At 43.6% G+C, this 20,716-nt stretch overlaps 1 protein-coding gene across 1 annotated transcript in view; it reads left to right on the top strand.

The window, feature by feature from the left end:
• The first annotated feature begins 9 nt into the window (after window positions 1-9).
• Window positions 10-20,716, top strand: part of ANTXRL (ANTXR like) — a 65,387-nt gene continuing 44,680 nt past the window's right edge. Inside the window, exons 1-9 of the mRNA XM_085324787.1 lie at window positions 10-263; window positions 12,361-12,432; window positions 12,615-12,686; window positions 14,327-14,408; window positions 14,513-14,546; window positions 16,617-16,696; window positions 16,804-16,872; window positions 17,086-17,166; window positions 17,268-17,328. Coding sequence (XP_085180913.1) covers window positions 103-263; window positions 12,361-12,432; window positions 12,615-12,686; window positions 14,327-14,408; window positions 14,513-14,546; window positions 16,617-16,696; window positions 16,804-16,872; window positions 17,086-17,166; window positions 17,268-17,328 — 712 coding nt within the window. The 5' untranslated portion in view covers window positions 10-102. The remainder of the gene's footprint in view (window positions 264-12,360; window positions 12,433-12,614; window positions 12,687-14,326; window positions 14,409-14,512; window positions 14,547-16,616; window positions 16,697-16,803; window positions 16,873-17,085; window positions 17,167-17,267; window positions 17,329-20,716) is intronic.

Here is a 20,716-nt window from a genome sequence, read left to right as displayed (position 1 = left end):
TTTTTTTTCTCCTTGGCGCTTCTGAAGAGGCTGTAAAGTCTGCCGGGAGAGGGAGAGACGGGGGGAGGAGGAGGAGGAGGAGGATTTAAGGAAGGAAAAAAAATGGCGAGTTGCAGGAGCAGCGTGGAGAAAGCCGCGTTTTTGTGCTGCTTCTTGCTGGCAGCCGTGAGCTTAACCTCCTGCGCCCGGGCGGAGGAGGAGGAAGAGCGAGAAGAGCAGCGCTCCTGCCACGGTGCCTTTGATCTCTACTTCGTCCTGGATAAGTAAGTGACAGTCACATTTAAAAACGTTTATTCACCCTTCACTGCCTGCTTGCAGCAGCAGCAGGGTCGTCGCCTCCCGCGCCCTCCCCCGCGGTGCCAGCCGCGACGCGCGGAGCATCCGCCGCGTCCGCGGACGTTTCCCGAGTGGGGCTCTAGGGGAGCCGCGGGGGCCCTGCGCGCTGCCCCGGGGGGCCGGGTCGCCCTGGGCTTGCAGCGCCCGCTGTGCGGGGGTTGGAGCTGGGGCGTGAGGCGATGCTGACCGGTGCCGCCAGCATTTCTGGAGCTTAGCGCAAAAACCCTGGCTAGGCGTGAAGAGGAATTTAGCTATGTCAGGGCTCAGTTTGTGCAGCTCTAACTAAGGCTAAGACTAGATTGTTTGTATGCAATGACTGATATTTTCCAGGCTCGCTGTAACGAAAGCCTGATTGACTTCTTCAGAATTGCCTCAACCTGTGTTTGAGATTTGTCTGTTCAAATATGTTGGCAGAGACTTTTTTTCTTTCCTTTTTTTTTTTAACACCATGTTACCCTAATTTAAGTATGCCCCGAGGGCGCGGTTAAGCTCACATTTGTAGACATGTTGCAGCAAGTGTTAGCAAAGTCAGTGGTAAACTGGTAAACGCACAAGTATTTCTCAGAGGGCAAAAATTCTGTTTCTCCTGGTGCTTGAATCTGGGTTGGCAAGCAAGAGTTAAACTTGCGGAGTACATTGTTAGCCTCCCACGTGCGGTCAGTGGGATAGTTGTGTTATCCAATATATCCTGGGTAGTGCGTTAGATGAGACTATGAAAGATGGAAGCCTTTTCGTAGTCACTCTTGCCTCAAAGCCAGGTGTAAGCCTGCATTGTTCTATTTCCCGGCTGGGAGGACTGTTGGCTCCATCAGGCCTTTCCGCACAGCCTGCATGAGGCAAACAGCCCCTGTCACTCAGGGGTCCGGGTATTCCCTTCCTCAGGAAGGAGAAAGAAGTGCCCTTAGTAGTCGTTCTGCTTGAGAGCAGAAGGATCTGAAGATGACCTAAGGCATTCTGCATTTCTGAAGATGTGCTAATGCACTCTGTGTGGTGGTTTTGGTTTGTTTGTTTGTTTTTCTCTCCACTAGGAATTTCTTTCTGAAGGCCCCTTCATGCCTAGAAGGAGCCCTGCAAAGAACTAGGGATAGGTGCTCAGTTCCTACCAGGCATTGACTGAGACTGTTATTATGCCCGCTGCCTGTATTGAATTCACAGTAACAATGAATAATGGTGATGGCAATAAGGGTTGTTTCTGTGACATAATACTCGTTTTTGCAGTGTGGTTTCCTTATTTAAAATGCCATTCTGTACATCCAGAAATCAGATCATTGCACTTTTATAGTACTTCTCAGCTGTAGATCACAGACCACTTTAATGTGGCAATTACTGTCATTACTTGTGTCATATTTGGGTAAATTGAGGCAGAGAAGAGAATTTGTTTAGAGTTACTGACATATCAGGGAATAGGAAGCTGTTTGTGTAATAAGTTCCTCTTCAATATTGTGGATATGAAATCATGCGCTTTCTTTTAGATGGCTACAGGTCTAGTGTCTCGGTTTGGGTACTATCTACTTTCTACGTCATTCTCACTGCAGACTAAACCTGATTGTGATTGGAGTAAAAAATCTATGTTTAGGTTCCAGTGGGAAAATTCTTTGACTTCAGTCACAAATTGAGTCTTTATAACCTTCAAGAAGTTTAAAGAGGAACTCCAGTAAGAAAACTGCAGTAGTTTGGTCCTTTAGGAGCTTTAGACTCTGCTCTGTTCCTACAGAAGTCGGTGACAATGCAGGGGCAAAGCTGCTTTTGGCCTCAATGAGATTGCATTACAATCCATATGGGTAATACTAGACTGACAGATCTTCTGGTCCCCAGTCCCATGCTGTTCTCCTGTTGTAAAACTATTGCAGATGGCATTCAGGGGGTGTGCTCGCTGGCTGAGGCTGTATTCTGTGTGACATCTGGCACAGCACAGGAAGGCTTTCTGGTGGCAGGGAGGACTGCTTTAGTGGATTGATTCTGGATCTTGGGACAGTTCATTGGAAGAAATTAGGTAATCCATTCAAGTTCAGAAGGGTCAGGGTATCCCTGGCAGGCTGAAGACAAGAAGCCAATTAGAAGCAGCTGATCAAATTTGAAAATGCATGGATACATATATTAGAATCAGATTTGTGTTGATGCATATCTGGAAAGTATTCTGGCTCTAATTTCTATTGGAGAATCCCCAGAAAAAAGTAGCGCTGTGCACCACAGAATGTCCCCACATGTCCTTGGGACTGCTGCCCTTCACTGGTGCCTTGCCAATGTGGAGTTAGATGCGTTCAGTCTTAATTGAGTGTATAACAGTGGGATTGAAGTATTGCTTCTGTGAAAACTCCAGGCTTTAGTATCATAGTACTAAACAGTACACGACCCTGTAATGCTCTTTTTAGCTGAATGAAGGGCCCTGTCTGTGAAGTCAGCCTGGCTAAACCCAAATGACTTTAAATCCACTCTGCTTTACTTCCCCATAGAAAGATGTAATCTCACATCAGTAGGAGGCGAATTGGAAGAAGGCAACAAACCTTTCTCTTTATGCATGCAAGCACTGTGTGTTACTGCAATGACTCTATTGGGGCATGACTTTCCTTTCAATTTTGCCAGGCAAAATCTGTGGGGATCTAATCCTGCAGGCATCAGCCATCAGAGGGAAAAGATCATCTGCTGGTGAAGTTATTGGTATAATATATGTGGTGCCAATTAGAAGAAGAAACTCACAGACTTCTTACAGTCTTTTTCTCTTCCTGAAGTTGATTGCAGCTCTTTATATTAACCTTGTGGGATAGGCAGTATCAGAGCCTTTGATGTCCAAGAAGGTGGCATGGTGTAAGGGAAAAGCAGTGTGGGTGGGAGGGTGACCTGCCACCATCCCCCTTAGGGTTGTCTGACCATGTTACAGCCAGGCTGGGACTGCCTTGTCTCTGGGAATGCTTAAATGAGCAAATCTCTTAAAGCTACGTGGGATGGACATTTGCTGGCTGCGGAGGCAGTTGCCTGGAGTCTGCAATCTTGGGCTGTCTCTGTGTCACAATTTGCAAGTTACACAGGCCTGAGCCCGCGTAGAGATGTGAAAGACTTCAAAGTATTCTCTTGAAGCAGCAACATATTCTTCTGTTTGCAGCTGAGTTGATGGTAGCTGTCTCTGATGGCATATGGTCAGGTCACATGTGCTAGCAAAGGTCTCATTAAACAACTTTAGTCCTTTAGTTCAGCACAATGGCTAGCTGAGTATTTTTTGCTTGCTTTGGTTGCTTCCCTTGGTTTGGATGTGCATGAAGAAGGCCCCTTTTTTTTCTTTTTGAGTCTCGTCCAAAACTGCTGAGGATAAGTTCTCCTAGGGGTTTGATTGCTTGACTTTGCTCAGGTCTTGCACTGACATCTTCATGCTTGAGAATGTAAATATCTCCCTTTCATCTCAATGTTGCTGTTAACATCCAGTTGTTGTTTGTAATCATGTTTAAATATACTTGCACAGCAAAAAGATGACTGATCTCTGGTGTTTTCTAATTATAGCAGTGCCTGGTAGCATCATTCTGATTGTTTATCAGTGCAACAATTATAAGCCTGTATTTTAAAAGGATTTTGAACTCTGCCATGAATATCTGCTCCTGGCAATGCTTAACATGACAGAACTGAGCTGCAGAGTTGTCTGTATTTTATATTCATCAAATAAGAAATTCCTTTGATTATTTTTGGACTGTGTGACAGGATGGGAAACAGGAGGAAAAAAAAAGGATATGAGATTCTCAAAAGTATTTTTGCATTTTTCCTGCTGGGATGTTTGCTAAAAAATCATTTGTTTTTTTTTTTTTTTTGAGTAAAAATGAGCTGCACAGCCCTGGGAAAATGTTTTCTAGTCGTCTTTTCCCAAGGACAGTACATGGCAGTGCAAATGTCTTGAGTAAGGCCCTGGCTGTTTTCTTTTTGTTTAGAGCAGTGATTCATAACTTTTTTCTTTTGGGGGTGGGGGTGAGGGGGCAAAGGTATGGCTGGCCTAACTGCCCTTTCTCCCCTCCTCATCTTCCCCTTGGACTTTTGGGTGTTTCCTCTTTGGGGGATTCAAGTCTCTTGGGCCCACGGTGGTATTGCCTTTCACATCAGTTTTGTTCCTTCTCCGTCTCTTGGGGGTGAGAGCTCCCAAGAGATCCCTGCCAATGGCAGCTTTGGTGAAGAGGTCAGTAAATGTGGCAAGCTGAGCCTCCTAGCTTGGCATCTGCTTTGCAGCTGCCTCCTTTTAACCTTGCTAAACCTCACTCCAGGGATGAAGGTCCCCAGTAGGGAACTGATGGGGAAGAGCACAACCTCCACTGGTTACTGGCAGATCAGCCATCCTGTCCCATCTCCTACTTGTTTTTGTCTGTCTGAACTTCCCCTTGAAGAGCCAGTTGTTGGCAGGGAGGGGGAATTAGGTTGAAACTTGCTCCTTTGCTTTGTCTAGGCCAGAAAGAGAAAGCCATCAGAACGAAAGGTCTTTCACAAACCGTTATTCTGGACCAGTTTTATCATTTCAGGGTTACTACAGAACATTTCTTATCTCCAGATACCGTGGTTTTATGCAATATACTTTACTTAAAGCAAACAGAGTTTAATAAAGACCTTTTATGTTTCCCCCCCAAAAGCAAGAAAAGCATGATTTCCCTTCCAGTGATTTGAATGAATTTAGTGCTCATGAACATCACTAATTAAAAGTACAAGTGAAAGCAAGTAGATGTGGAGGAGGTTTTGGCCATAGGCTTTCACCGTGGACCTCTGCCTTTCCCCTCGCACCTCACCTCTCCAGACCAAGAGCGCTGGGGCAGAGCCGGGCTCTGCGAGAGCTTCTGCAGCCTCCCTCGGCGCAGTGCCTGCGCCAGCAGCGGGAGCCTGCCTCGCAGTGCTGCTGCGGTTAGAAATCAAATCGCTCACACAGATTGCTGCCTGAGTGTGCCAGCTAACTTAACTGCTTTTGAAAATCTCATATTTCACTCCTGACTTAAAACACTGATGAAGTCTCTCCAATAAGCAAGAGTATCTATCTGCTGCAGCCAGGCTCCAATTCATCATAACATCTAGGACCTGATGCAGGTAAGCTGCCTCTAGAGATTGACAGGACCCATTCATTATCTGAATAAAAGTAGCAACCTTCTTTAGTTTTCATTGGTTATGCTACGTGTCTATTTATAAAAATAGCTATCTCTATCTCTCTTCCTCTTTTTGCCTTTTTTTCCCCCCTATATAACCTAGCCACATCATTTACACCTCTTCATATTCTCCAGATGCCTGCAAGCAATAATTTTTACTATTTTCAAAATGTAATCTGTTGGGATTTTGCCTATCTGTCTTTCTTTGTTGTGGTTATATTGCAGCCAGTGCTGCTATTTAAAAATCTTTTTTGTAACCAGGTACAACTCTTTGGAATGTTTCAAAGCAAATTTTTACTCAGTTTCAGACATACCTATGTTATTGGAACCAGGCTTTATTTGTTTGTGTTTTGTCTGATATTATCCTGCCAGATTTGCCTTTTGGCAGAAAAAAGTTTCAGGAAAACCAATCTTCCTCCTCCTACCTCAAGGGAAAAAAAATGCTGTATAAAACATGGCACAAAGCTAATGGGCAGTGCTTGTTTGACATAAAATGTGTACAGTTAACAGGGGAAGAAAAAGCTATGGCAGCTTGTCATTTGCAGTCTATTTATGCATGTAACTAAATCTGATTTATTTGGGGCTTGAGCCAAGGAAGTAAACCGTAAGATTCCCACTGAGCTCAGATTTTGGTTCACACGTGCTCAGTGACTGAGAATTTCGTTACTTTTGTGTCTGAGCTTGCAAGCTGGGCGCTGGCTTGCAGCACAACGTGAGTTTGTGTGAGGCATAGTCGGACTGCACCTTTTGATCTCAAATGGTGAGGAGATGAAGCAACTCCTGCGAGTTATTCACAGCTCAGGAGTATGGTCTCCCCGCTCCGGGTATCTGTTGCACCTTGCGAACAGTATTGCCGAGTGGCCCCGATGGAGGGCTCTTGGCTGTTCGAACCGGATCAGGCCATGGAGCCCGGGTCTGTCAGGCCTTCTGCTGCCAAGAGCAGCTCCAAGGCTCTGCTGGGAGATCTGGAGTGGTTTGCTTTCTTCATTTCGTAATGTGCTCTTTTGGTGGCTGGGTGTGTAGCAAGAGTTGTAACCCAAGATGGATCTAACCCACGGCTAGCTGGTTTACCCTCGGAGCACTGAGCAATGTTTGAGAGATGACTTACACAAGTCAGTTGTGCTGCTGTGGAGTTTGTTAGTAGTTTTGTGGGAGAAAAGCCATCTTTAAAAGAAGGAAGATTTTGGTCATAAAACCTCTTGGATTCAAATACTTTGAGTCCTGTGCTCAGGGTGCTGGCCTAGGACAAAGAAATCTGTATTCCAGCCATTTCTCTATCATCACCTCCTCACTCCAGTCCTTGTCTTGTCCGTTAATATTGTAAGTACTTTGAGGCAAGGTTTGTCTCAGAATAGCTGTCTCAGACCATGTTTCTAGTTGTCTTTGATAGCAGATAATATAAACCATTCCTTCCTTACCTACATGCACCACCCATAGAAGGTCCCTTCCATGCTCACAAGCAGCACTGTTTCAGAGGGAAGGATTCTTGTCACTTTGAATGCTCTTCTGGCTCAGAAGAAGGCAGCAAAGGGACGGATGAACGTGCACATGCATGTCTGAAACCACAACAAACTAGATGCCCCAGGGTTTGCTTTTATTGCAGAGCCATTATTAGCCATGTGCAAGAATGCTGCTGTCTACAATGTGGTTGTGGCCACAAAGAGCTTCTCCAAATAACAACAGCAGGTTCCCTGTTTCTGAGCAATGGGTCTGTACTGGGCCAACATTAGCCAAGGGGGAGACCTACAGGGCCCCAAAAATTCAATGGGTGTTGCACTCCACTGACATCACGCTCAAAATGATTCCATCGCCCTTAAATCATAATTACTATAGTAACAAGTTTTTCTCTTGCTCTAGGATTGCCCTTGGAATTGAGGTTTGGTTTCAAGTTTTTCTGCATCAGTAAGAGACCAGCAACTATGTGTGTCGGGGGGAGCGGGAAAAGAGGGAGCTCCTTATCTTTAAGCGTTTCACCTTCTACTTTCCCACTTTCAGCAGTGATGAAAGGCTTTGGATCATACTGCCTTCTCTCTGTGTACGTATGGTAATAAAAATACTTACTCTCTGGGCAGCACTGGGACATTAACCTTTACTGCTATGCTGCAGGCTATAATATGTGCTGCACCCCGTCGATCTCTGTAGGCTCCTGAGTGAATTTAGCTTTGAATCACATATGTCCCAGGGCAGATTACTTAGAACAGACCCCTCTGTTTCTGCCTGCTGAAGTAACTGGGCTGCAAGTGACCCCTCGTATGTCTGTGTTGTGCTGCTTGGCTTTTCTGGACTCCAGAGGCTGCTGCCTCGGGAGGCTGCCTATGAAACCGGGGAAGGACCCCCGCCAGCCTCACGCCTTGTTGTCTCCTGAACAGCAGTGAATTCCCTAAGATCAGAGAGGGCCTAACTCTAGCAACATGCTCACTGGTTTTTACATGAACATGAAGCTCCATTGACTTAAAAGGAGTCCCTCCAAAGTAAGCCAGAGCGGAATCAAGCCCTGCATATCACATCACTTCCTTCACCCCCAGGAATACTTACTGGCCTCCTCTCCCCTCCCGTCAAGCGGTAGCACTGTGAAATTCAGGAAAACAGCAGCAGCTGCTTCTTGGAGCTGAGTCCCGAGGAGGCAGGGAGCACATTCCTTCCTATGTTGTGGTTTGCTGACTCTTCTCTTTGTCTCCTGGGCAAGAGGGACCGAGCTCGCAGAGCTGGGAGCGTGCTGGCAGCAAAGGGCTGCTGCGGGTTTTTCACTTCAGCTGAGGCTCATTCTGATCCTGATTACGTAGGTACGAACCTGGGGAAATTCTGTTGTTTCACTGGACTTGCTCCAGGTTCACCCCGACGGAACCGGCAGCAGCAGTGATCCCGAGAGGTTTTCTGCGGCATTCTGGCTGCCCACAACAGCTGTTTATTGCTTTGCATTTTCCTTCACCACGAAAGTTATGTAACCTCGGAGGACTGAAGCCTCATCTTCCCGCTTGACTGTGAAAGGCCCTTAAACTGCTTTTAAGCTGCGAGTCATCATCCACAGAAGTCTTTGGCTTGTGGGGTTTGATATTTTGCAATGAGCTATGGGGAGGATCAGTCTGCCTGGTGTGGGGAGAAGCCCGGGGCACAGCTCTGTGGCAGCTGCCACTGTGATTGATGTGAGGAGCTGAACCAGGTAGCTGCCCTCCAAAAAGCAGGACGTCTCTGAAGAATGAGCCGGTAAGAGAGGTCCAACTGTAGCAACGTCCTTTCTGCAGACAGCCACAGCACTGAATTGGTGGATCTGCTGGTTTGAACTTCTGTGGCAGGAAATTTAAGACTTCCCTGGTTCATCGCTTCCCCCCCTTACTGGTGGGGGTGGAAGAATGTGTCTCGGACCCAGTGTTTTTTCTGCATAGCACTGATCTTTTCTATGATTGATTTATATTTCTCCTCACTATTTGGAAGAGTCAGTGCTTGCTCTGAAATTTTACAGGGTTTTCATTTGGGGGGCCAAACAGGCCAGACACTGAATCTGTTTACCGGTGGAACAAGGTACCAGCCTCATTCAAGGCTCCTATTGGCACCAGTATAGTGATTAACTGGAGTTACTTTTTCTTAGCTATTTCGAGGTTCTAATGGAAGCAACAAAAGCACCTAAACTTCTAAAAGTCATGCTGTGCGATGTTCAGGAATAATCTATGGCGTAGAGCATCACTGAAAGACCCTGTGCTTAATCTAAGGTCAGGAATCGCAGAGGTGAAAATGAGTATGGCTTTCAATTCTTGAATATGGTCAGGTACAAGTGTACAGTACGTTTTGGGGGATTGAAGTCACAGTCTTCCACTTGCCAAAGAGAACTATAAAAGCCACCTCATCCCTTTCAGCCACAAAGTGCAGCAAGTTAGTTTATGCTATAGCAAAAGTAGTTCTATGATACGAAAGGTAAGAAGATCCCAGAAGCAGTGAAGTGCCTCAGTATCTTCTCTTTCTGTGAGTACTGGGGATGCTATCTGATAATAGTGGGCAGCATAGTGCATAGTTTAGCAAACATTTTATTATTGTACATTTTTGTTTATTCTTCCATTAAAACCTCTGTTAATGGTTGTGCTGGGTCAGACCTCTGTGGCGGCAGATGAGACTATGTTAAAACAAACCCTAGAAAGCCTCAAAAACATTTATCTAACAGTAAGTGAAAACATTTTACGAAGAGAAATATGGTGGAGTGGGTGTGGAGAGGGGAAATCGGGTCCTTGTGTAATCCAGGCCTTTTCAATCCCCAGGCTGCTCCAACTGGTTTTTGTGAGCAGCGTTACGTCGCTGGCATTGGCTGCACTGGGGCATCCTTCGCAGCAGGAGATGACTCGCCTGGGCTTTGAGGTGGGGTGGGCAAAGTGACTGTATGTTAACTCAGTACTGAGCTTCATTGGTACTATGTGGGATTTTTAAACAACTGAACTTTCTTGCTAGTATTGCTATCTGGCTTTGATGACACCTTCCAGCTGGCAGACCAGGAATGAGTGATATTTGGGTGCAGAGTTCCTTCTAGCAGCTCAATCAGACCTGCTTTCCATCTAAATTACCTCTGTGGTAGCTTGGCGATGTCGAGCTGGGTCTTGGAGAGCACAGCAGACACCGTGTGGCAGAAACCTCCTTAGCTGTTCAAAAGTGGGCACCTGTGGATTTCTCACAACCACTTCCAGCTACTCTTATTTTCGGTTGCGTTGGTCTCTCTCTTTCTGAGAGGTTGGTCTTTCATGTAAGAGAATGTGGAAATGCACATTAAGATTATCTGTGCATTTTTACTCTAAAAGACTTCATTTTACCTTTTACTGGCTTATAATTTTCTTAAATTTTAGGTGTCTTGGCTGTTGTTGTGCAAGCTGTTCTTTGTCTGGAGATTAGATGTTCCAAAAAAAATAAAATAAAGGAGTTGAATGAAAAAATAATTCAGACAGCTCTAAGAAGGTACTGGAAAAGATGTTTTGTTACTCTTACAGAGAAAATTCATTTCTACCATCCTTTCTGGATTGCATCAGTACAATTGGTGCCTCTGTAGCTGACAGTAGCGATTTGATATCTCATCCAAAACAGATCGGCATTTTTTAAGTAAGAAGCTGTGACTATTCTATATGGAGAAGCAACCCCACTGGAAATTGTAGAAATGGGACTTAAGTAGAACGGCAAGCTCAGAATGCAACTGGAAGTGACAAATCCGGTGGGGGGGGGAGAGAAAACTGTAAATGCCCCTTGAATAGATCCAGGGAAAATCTGTTTGAGTTTAGCCAATTTGGAGATTTAGTCTGGGACTTTCAGAAGAACCCAGGTTTGGCACTGCCTTGAATCCCCTTGAAAAAGCAGCCCTTAAAGTGCATGCCTCATATATGTCTGGACTACTTCTTGATGACGAGAAAAGGGCTTATTTGCTGGAAGGGTTGCCACTTTTCGTGGGCACGGTTCACGAATATATAAACGTGTCTCGTGCATTGCCTTGCGTGTAAATGCGAGGCTGCCCGGATCCAGACCTCGGCGTGAGCGGTCCTCGGCGTTGCTCCTCTCGCTGCCTGCCAATGTGGTCGCATTGCACTTTGATAACCAGTTTCTTCTGTGAATGACTCACCAGTTCTCCAGAAAAAAAAGCACGTGAGCCCAGCATTGCGCAAACAGGCTCCTTCCAGCCCGACTGCTTCAGGGATCCCTTTCGGGTCAGTGTCTCTGTCTCTCCTCATCCCTCTTCCCCACCAGCATCAATGTGGGGCAGGCAGGGCTGTGCTGCGTTGCGTTGCTCACGTGGGCTCGTGCGCACCGGCCTGTACACTGGCACCTGGGGCTGGAAGTGGCATGTGCGGGGCCACGTGGCAAGCCCAAGTGGAGATGAGAGTTGTGATACAGGACAGTATTTTCACTGTTTGTTTCTGTGCATTTACACAGAACGATGTCTAAGGGCAGTTAGAGGAAACCTCAGGTAGAAACGTAATGCTTTTTGCTTTACAGTGGAAGAAGTATTTTAGCTGTTCTGTGTCTGAGCCCTGTGACCCTTCGGCACCTGCAGTTTTGTTCATCTTTCTGCCCATCTCTGCTTGTGCCGAAGGCCCGGGGTGCCTGAGTTTGCCCACAAGAAAGGCAAAGAAGGAGCCGTTCTTTGGTCGTGAGTGTCAGCAACAGCAGACCCCGAGAGAGGGCTCTGAAAGCCATCCATCACTTATGCTTCGTGGCCTTTTTAATGGCTTGGAAGTGAATGGCGTAGACCGCCCAGTGGAAATCACCTAGCATTCACTGTAGAGCATTAGAGTCTCTAGGATGTAAGATATAAACAGAGGAAAAAGGGAAGTGCTAGTAATGCAGTTTCGTAAATTGGGAATGAGAGCACAAACATGTAAATTTGTGCATGTAAGTGAGTTGCCCAAGTTTTCTCAAGAAGTCTGCAACAGAGCCGGGGATTGACTTTCCAGAATGCAGGTCCAGTGTGTTAGCTATTAGCATGGCCTTTCCCTTCTGAGTTACTTCAAAAGCTTTCTTTTTTGAAACAAACAGTAATTCATGGAAACATTCGCCTACGCACGCTAGGAGAGTAGATCAGTCAAGACTTTCTGTGTGGCTGCAAAAGCAAAGCGGTGCTCTCGGAAAGTAAATAATCTGTTAGCAGATGATTTAGCAAAATCAAATGAAGTGAATTAAACTGGAAGAAAATATTTACATTTTTATGTTATAAAAGGAACAAAACCAGATGGGAACACATCTACTGAACGTGTTTTAAAGTTTTATGGTAAGCTGTTTTGGACCTACCTATTTCTGCTCCCAATTGTGGGTTTTGTCATGATTGCTCCTCTTGTTACAGCTCCAAACACGGTTGCATTAGAAGCCTTAAGGCAGTTAGAATATCCTAGCCAAAAAATTCAGAGCGATACAGGCAGTTCGCTGTGGAATATGATGAACATAATAAATTCTATTTTGCATGCAGGTCTGGAAGTGTCAGAAATCATTGGACAGAGATTTATTCTTTTGTGGAAAGCCTGGCTGAGAAGTTCATAAGGTAAAGTTCTCTTGGGATGAGATTTTAATTTTTTATATATATATATATATATATATGTAAATATATATATATGGATGGATGTGTGTGTTTATATATATATAAAAATACATATATTCTTCTTAGCAAATGAAATTCTACTGTAGTGATGTGTGACATGGATCTGTCTTGTTCTTTTGTTTCAGTCCGATGCTGCGCATGTCGTTCATCGTTTTTTCCTCTCGAGGCACCACGGTCATGAAGCTAACAGAAAACAGGCAAGTCCTTCACAGCCGTCGCCCAGAAACGCCCCGCTGTCCCTGCTCGCCCGTGCACCGGGCGGCCGCGACGCCGGCCTCCGGAGCTCGGCGGCAGCCTCCGGCGTAGCGCCAGCTCGGGCACCAGGCACCGCACCGACGGAAGTCCTTCGCACGGTTTGCAATTGGAAGAGGATTTAGGAGGCCTTTTGGTCTCCCGTTGGCATGGCTTTCAGCCTTGTAGGAAAAAGGCAGCGTCGGACACCTTGTTCTTGCTGGGGGTATTTCAGAGGGCAGCTGCGTTTCCGGTTGAGGAGCGATACTCACAGCCATCCTCAGTGCCCCAGAGGCTCCCTGAAAGCCCAGACAGTCCTGAAAGCCCCCCGGTGCTCCAGGACCTCGTCCTGAGCCGGAGACCCCGTGGGAGTCCTGGTTCTCCGCTGACTCCGCTGAGCTTTGGCTCGGGCCCTGTTTTGCAGCTCGGAGACAGAGCTCAGCCTTGTTTACTCTTCCCAGGTGGATTTGCTCTTTGCAAGGTGAAAAGTAGAGAGCAACCCTGTGGCAATATGTTGAAACTGGTATTAAAACGTTCCCTGACCCAAACCTCTGTTCTCTGTGTGGCTTTCCATGTGTGCCTTTTCAGCTTATTTTGCACTTGGAAAGGGTAAAAATGTGTTTTTTGCCCTAAGGACATCCCTCATTCCAGCCCCAAATTTTAAATTTTACCGTTGCTCTGAATATATACCTGTTTCCTCTCTGATTCTAGTTGCGCCATCCAAAATGCCCCATTGCAAAGGGGAGCTTGGAGAGGCTGTCATGATTATTTATAAAAAAAATCCACAACATCTGAGGCTGATGTCTGGATTTCCTACATCTTGCCTATTGAGTATTTGTTTCGTACTATGGTTGTCTTGTTTGTATTCCATCAATATCTGAACACTTTGCTAAGGATCAGAGTCTTTTAATGATCAGCTTGGGGAAAATAAATACTAATTTCTCTGGGTAATCCCCTTGGCTTAAGGGAATTTACTTGTGCAGTAAGAAGCTACACACTGGCAGTCATGGTATCAAAGTCCCTCTATTGCCAGGGAACAGTCCGTGCCCAAGGAGTTTATAAATGGGAAAGAAGGTTGGTCAACCCTGGTCTAGGATACAAAAAGCTGAGCATTCCCATCCTATTTTCATACCTTCTGGCCTCTGTCTTTATAATGGAAAAGTCCTGATCGCAGCTGTCCTGAAGATTGTTTGAATCATGAGTTTTTACTTGTCTCATTGTCATGACAGGGCCATCAGCTTTTAAATCCTCATTCCATCTGCAGTTTGTCAGAGTTTATATCTGGCATTTGGTTTAATTCAGTCTTATCCCTGCTGACAGTAAACCAGAAGGAGGGAGGGCCGGAACTGCACCCTCAAAATGCATTTACCCTGATGTTGTGTCTTCTGTCCAGTTCTGTGCTCCCATGGACACCTGGCTGATCTCAAAATTGTATTTTTTTAAAACATTTTGATTTTACCAATCCTTAGCTTGTGTGTATGCATTCTGTGCAATTTATTGAAGGGGCTCGTAATCTGGGTGTATTACAGGAATATCTCAAAGCAGCAAAAAAAGAACTTTTAATAAAATTACTTTCTCTTATTTTCTTTTGTTTTTTTCTCTAAAGAGAAGCCATAAGACGAGGGCTTGAGATTCTTCAGTATGAAGTGCCTGGAGGAGACACATTCATGCATGAAGGATTTAAAAGGGTATGCATCACAGTACCTCCTTTTCTTTGATTTATACTTGCAAACTTTGCTTTGCTTACTGCTCCTGTACTCAAGAGCTAATAATGTTCTACATTTTATTGCAGGCAAATGAGCAGATTTACCATGAAAGCTATGGAGGTAGGCACTGCATGTCACTGACGTTATGTATCTGCACTGAAAAGACAGTGGTAGAGCTTTTTACATGACCTGCAGTAAACCCGCTGAAAGCAGAGCTGGAGAAGGAGCTGGTGTTGCACAATCGTTACATTCCATTTGCACTGCAGTCCGGCTTTCGCATGGGTGATTCATGGTTTATTAAGACCAGAGGAGACCATTGCGATCATAGATCTGACCCAGTGCAGAGCACAAACCAAAGCGTTGCAACCAGAACTGCCTGTGCTGCACCCAGACGGCAGGAATACCTGAATTTTCAGGCATCACTGTGTCTTGAGGCACATGCACCCAAGCTCTTGTTCAGTTTGGTGTCAGTGTGAATGTGACCAGCTGGAGATCTTGCATCAGTATGAATTGTTTGGGAAAAGATTATCAGTCTCCATAAAATAAAATTTCCCTAAATTTCAAGAGGAAAATATATTTGCGTAGTTTTTTTCTTGTTTTTGGATTTCTTTTTTCCCTGTGTAAAAAGAGGGCCTGACTACTTAACTGATTGCTTTCTGCCTGGTTTATAACTTGGGGTCAGGTTGCTGTTGTTTGTAGGCCGAAGGCCTCTTAGGAAGATACCGAAGTGGGTCAATGCCTTTAATGGAGTAGGTTGTGAATGTGGAGCAGCAACTCTTTTGTGTGACTTCTCAGACATTTCTGCCAGAAAAAGCAAGTGTTCTGAAGAGTCCAATTGAAATTCGTTTTACCTTTCCATAACAGATAACTTAGAGTAGTTCATTTGCTGTTAGTTAATTAGGAAAGAAAAAGCAGTAGATGAGCCCTGAGTTTATGATATAAAGCATCAGAAAGAAACAAGTCTTCAAAATAAACCAAAATAAAAAAGAGCTCCAATATTGCAGCTTTTTTAAAGCATCCTGAGCAGGAAAAAGATGAGGAATACAAGAATCAAAGCTCTCCCCAACCCTTTCCTTCCTAGTTGCAGGTCCTTTTTTTTTTTTATTTTTTTTTAAGGCTTTGTGTCTGTGTATGATGTGACATAGGACGAACTACATGGCATAAGAAACCTGTCAGAACTCATCAGTCTTTAATTTCAGACAGTATCGGGAGAGACACTTGAAACTGTAACAAATTATTTTGAAAAAATAACAAATGCTTTCTGAAAGTAAGATGCAAATATGTTAGCTACTTTTCTTAAAAGCTGTGTTGAAGTAGAATCGTTGATTGAACCATAGTTTGCATATTAATTGGAGTTACTTTTGTTAATGTTTTGTGTTTTTCTAGATAATATTGTGCTATGTACTGCATCACTGCATTACTTGTACTTATTATCCAAAGTCTATCCAACCTTTTCATTTAAGCTTAGGTGGAACATAAGACAGCTTGTCGGTGCTAGGCAAGACAGGTGAATTTTATCCAGTAGAGCTGATCTCGTATTTTTCACGCACTCAGAATTCCTGTGAACCTCACTGGCTGTTCTTGTGGCTCAAGAAATGTAGGACTGAACCCCCTGTGGAAGCATGTACCCCTTCCTGCCATGTTCAGTAGGCTTACTCCTTCAAAACCTACTGGAGAAGCAGGAGAGATGGCAGGAACGTTTCTTTCGCAGAGGTCTCTGTGAAGGGTGCCTGCTGGTACCCTGGCATTTCTGGGTATGGGTTTTGCAGAGTGGGCAAGCAGGATGGGGACAGACCTCTCCTTCAGAGAGCCTATCTTTTTTTTTTTCCATGCAAATGTTCTGAGTGTAGAGTCTCAAGTAGAAAGCAGGGATGACCTTTGGGTGCAGGTGCTGTCTTAAACTGGGCAGTGAAGTGCGTGGACCTGGGTAGAGCAGCACTCCTTCTTTGGTGCTGTTTGCACAATGAAGATGCACAGGCTTTGGAGTATTGCGTGCTCTTATGCATCTGACCTTCAGCTGGGGTAGATTAGTGCATCTTCAGTGAGGACGATGCAAGTCAGGCTGAGGATCAGGCCTTGTGAATCTGTTTCTTTGCCAGCCGAAAGTCATGCATCGCCTCAAACTTACTGTTTTAATAAATCTTGTGTCATTCATATGCAGTCTAACTGTGTTAACTATCATCCATATAGGAGTTCGAACTGCTAGTGTGATTATTGCTCTGACGGATGGAGAATTGCAAGATACTCAGTTTTATTATGCAGAACAAGAAGTAAGTCACCTTCACATTCACCCCAACTGGTTTATGTCAAACCTGTAAGCATTTACTGTTGGCTCCACTGCTTATATGGCTTTATATTTAATGTTTTTTACATGTAGGCCAATAGAGCGAGAAGCCTTGGGGCTATCGTTTACTGTGTTGGAGTGAAAGATTTCAATGAAACTCAGGTAATTTTGAATCTGTTTTGCTTGCTTGGTTCTTGTTTAGTTTTCTGTTATGCTCCTGCACAAGCAACAGCATCAGATGAAGGCATTTATTTAATTACTTAAGGCATAAATCATTTCGTGTCAGCATGATGTCTTTCAGCAAGTATGAAACAGTGCAGTTTTATCCACTTTAATTTTATTTTCCTCCTGATTTGTGATTGTCTTTCTTTGCAGCTGTCAACAATTGCTGACAGCATCGATCATGTTTTCCCAGTAACGGGAGGCTTTTATGCCCTAAGAGGAACCATTGATTCGGTATGTTGGGTATTTTGAAACCTAGAGAAGGACACTCTTTCCTGTCTTAATAAAGTGTAGTTAAAATGGTTATCAAAAATGCCATTATCTCAATCTTCTAGATTCTCAAGAAGTCTTGCATTGAGATCCTAGCGGCTGAACCATCGAGTGTTTGTGCGGGGGGTAAGTTTGAAAAACAGCATGAGGAGGCAAATACATAACAGTGACGAAGTGTCAGCGTGACCTGGTGGTATCAGAGCTGGAGCCCGTGGCTGTGTTGGGAAGCCCCCCAGGCCGTGGGGGAAGGTTCATGTGTCCCTCTGAGCTCAGGAACGAGCCTGTGCAGATACACATGTAGCCTGTCCAGCTGAATGTCCCTTGGAGGATTAGCTGAGGAGCATTTGGGGAGTTAGAGATACCATTAAAAAAAAATCCAAGATAAACAGGAGCCAAAAATGACATAAGCTGTATTGCCAAAGATATCTTACTGTCTAAAGGTAACAGCTCACAAATTTCCGGAAAAAATGTTTCTTGGGTCTGCTAGGACCTGTGAGCAGCTAGAACAGGATTTTGCAAAACACTCAGATGTTTCAGGTTTAGTGAACCAGGTATAATAAACTGCATAGGCCAAGATACCTGCCGCATTTTCCAAAATATTAGTGTTTTGCTTGTTTGCAACGAAAGAACTGTTAGAGGCCATGGTAAATGTGAAGAATCCCCAAAGGAGCTGTTGATAATTTCATGCCTTTCATGTCTAGTATATTTAACTTGTATCTGTTCTGTTTTATGTTAGCAATTTGATTGCTATATTTTTGCCTATGTAAAAGACTTGCAGCAGAGTAAGAGTGCCACCATAAGTTTGCTGGAAGGTATAGTTTACAGCGTGGTTATTTAGAGCTGATGTTCCTGTCTTGTATTCGTTTCATTATACATTACAAAAGTGAGCACATGCAAATAAAATAGCAGTGATGCCTGAAAACTGACCTTGAACGCTCAGATGAAAATAGGAGATTCAGAGAAAAGGTAAAAATCACAAAGAGGAGTTTTTCGCTCTTTATTTCCACATGTCAATCACACTGTGATCTTGCCCTGAATATTTAAATTTAAAATGAACTGTCTTAGTATCTTTTGAATTATGCCTAAATATATAATTCTGGCATAGATGTTTGTCATAAAATCTTATCTGTAAACAATTAAAAAGTGAAAAAAAACTTTAGAAAATCTTGTAGTGTTGATCAGAAGTAAAGAAGCAATTTTAAAACTTTGAGATTTCAAATATTATTTTATAGCATTGGGTTAATTTTTTCCCCACTTATTATATATCAGGCATTTTCTATCAGACAATTTCTTTTGTAGAACATCTTATCACAAGTTTTCTCATTTAGCAAAAGTTGCTTTTAGCTAAATGAAAATGCCTGTTAATGCTCCAATAGTGATTTCAGTGATTTCTTAAAACTGCAATGTTCTGAACATGTCATTGAAAGCATTATTTCAAAAGATTTTTTAATTCAAAAATTTGAAAAGATTTTTCAAAAGTTTTAGAAAAATAGATCAGAAGATTTACTTTTTAAAAATGGGTAGTATTTCAACAACAAGAACAAAATTTTTCTTTGAGAAAAGGGATCAACTTAATTTCCCGTCTGAGGCTTATCTTTTGCTGAGCTGGCTAAGTAGCTAGTCAGTCACAAGCATGATTAAAATTCACAAATACACTTAAAATAATTTCTTCAAGTTTTTTTTTTTTTTTTTTCATCACATATCTGTACAAGTTCTTCAGTGTCCTTATGGCTTTCAGATGAAAGCAGTGCAAACTCAGTATCCTAACAGCCCTCACCAGTTCCTGGGGATTGCTGGTGATTCAGCAAGATACCCGGGCACCTGCCCTGGTGAAACACTGCAGTTCGTTCTGTCCCTGTTCGGCGTTGCTGGAACAACAGCGCCTGAGCCTTGGTGCTTGAGTGCCCGAAGGTTTGCTGATGGCAGCAGGGAACTTTAAAATAGGAGAAAGCCACAATTGCACCTCCGTGACCAGTGCTACTGTGTGTGTGGGCTAAGTGGTGTCTGGCACCAAGAGTCAGGCCTGTAATAGTTTTTGCCAGGAGCCTGGTCCTGGCAGCCTTCTCCTGAAATGAACTCCTACGAGAGGTTTTAAAAGCACGAGGCTGCAAATATTTACACTTGTGCTTGGCTTTATTATCCTGAGTAAGCCCATTTACTTCAACATAGCCAGAGATTCATCTCTACAGCTGTATACACCTCTCTGTCCTGGGGAGGCTCTCCTTGGGATGAACAACTTCTCTCATGGTGTGTGAATCTGGGTCCTGAATCCAGTTCACTGGACAGTCAGATGTAGTTCAACTGTAAATGTAATGTGACTTGTAAAGTTTATTATTCAGTCTTTAATACAGAAAAGTACTGAAGTCATATGGAGTCATCTAAGAGTTTCAATTTAAATTTAGGTAATGATTTAATATGGTTTAATAATAGATTAGATAATAGATAAGAAATGTCTATTATTAGATAAGAAATATTGTATGGTTATTGAATGCTATATATAAATGTATATATTGTACATTTAGAGCTGGCTGAAAATTAGACCATGACTTTGCTGGAAATTTAGTGTTCCACTCCTTTTTTTTCTAAATTAACAATTTTACTAGCATTTAGAAAAATATGTAATTGAAATTTGCATTTCAAAATGAGGATGAAAAATATCAAAACATCAACATACGAGCAAAATCAGGACCAGTGCTGACAATTATCCATAGAGGGTATGTATGTAAAATAGATCAAGTGCTTGTCTGTATATATGCCTATATTTCTCTAGATATGTGTATGTATACTCCTATATACTCCTACGCATATACTCCTAACTTTTTAGATTTTTGGAAGAAGGCCATACATTTTGACATTCCCCAGCAAAGCAGCTTGCTTTTTTATAGCCTTGAAATCTGGATCTGTCTGTGCATTTTGTATGAAACTTATCTAAGTAAGGAGGTGATGATCAGTTTGGATTCTATGGAGCATCCAACAGAATGAGGGTGTGAGAGTATAAAGGTTGTGTTACTCAGTGGAAACCAGTCTTGATTAGGAGTTAAAACAGGCTCTGACCTACTCATTGTAATAATTCCTGCAACTCATAATTGCTTCTGTGTTGGCAATTACTGGTGATCTCAGCTTCATTTTTGATTTGCCAGAGGTTTAATTAATTGCTGATGAAACTATTTCCATGCGGTTGTAGCTGAATTATGACAGCTCCAGTTGGGACACTGGCTCTGTATGACGACGCTATCTGATGAGTCCGCTTACAAATTGATCTAGTCAAGTTATGACAGTTATCTGATGCTTAATGCTTTTTGACCCTGCAGATTTGTAGTCCCTGATGTGGAGAAACGTACTTGGGTCCTTTCTCTTCCCTCTGATTTAAAGTGACCAAGACATGCAGCCTGTAAACAGGCTATCAGTGCAGAATTGGAGGTGCCTCATATCCCGTTTGACAGCATCATTGCTTTGATTATGCTTACGGTACACAGACGTGATTGAAAGGTTTTGCTGGATGTGGCATCCTAGT

The sequence above is a fragment of the Rhea americana genome, unplaced genomic scaffold (assembly GCF_003343005.1).
Source record: "Rhea americana isolate MKP2758 unplaced genomic scaffold, rheAme1 scaffold_93, whole genome shotgun sequence".
Lineage (NCBI taxonomy): Eukaryota > Metazoa > Chordata > Aves > Rheiformes > Rheidae > Rhea > Rhea americana.
This window is presented reverse-complemented; position numbering and strand designations above follow the sequence as displayed.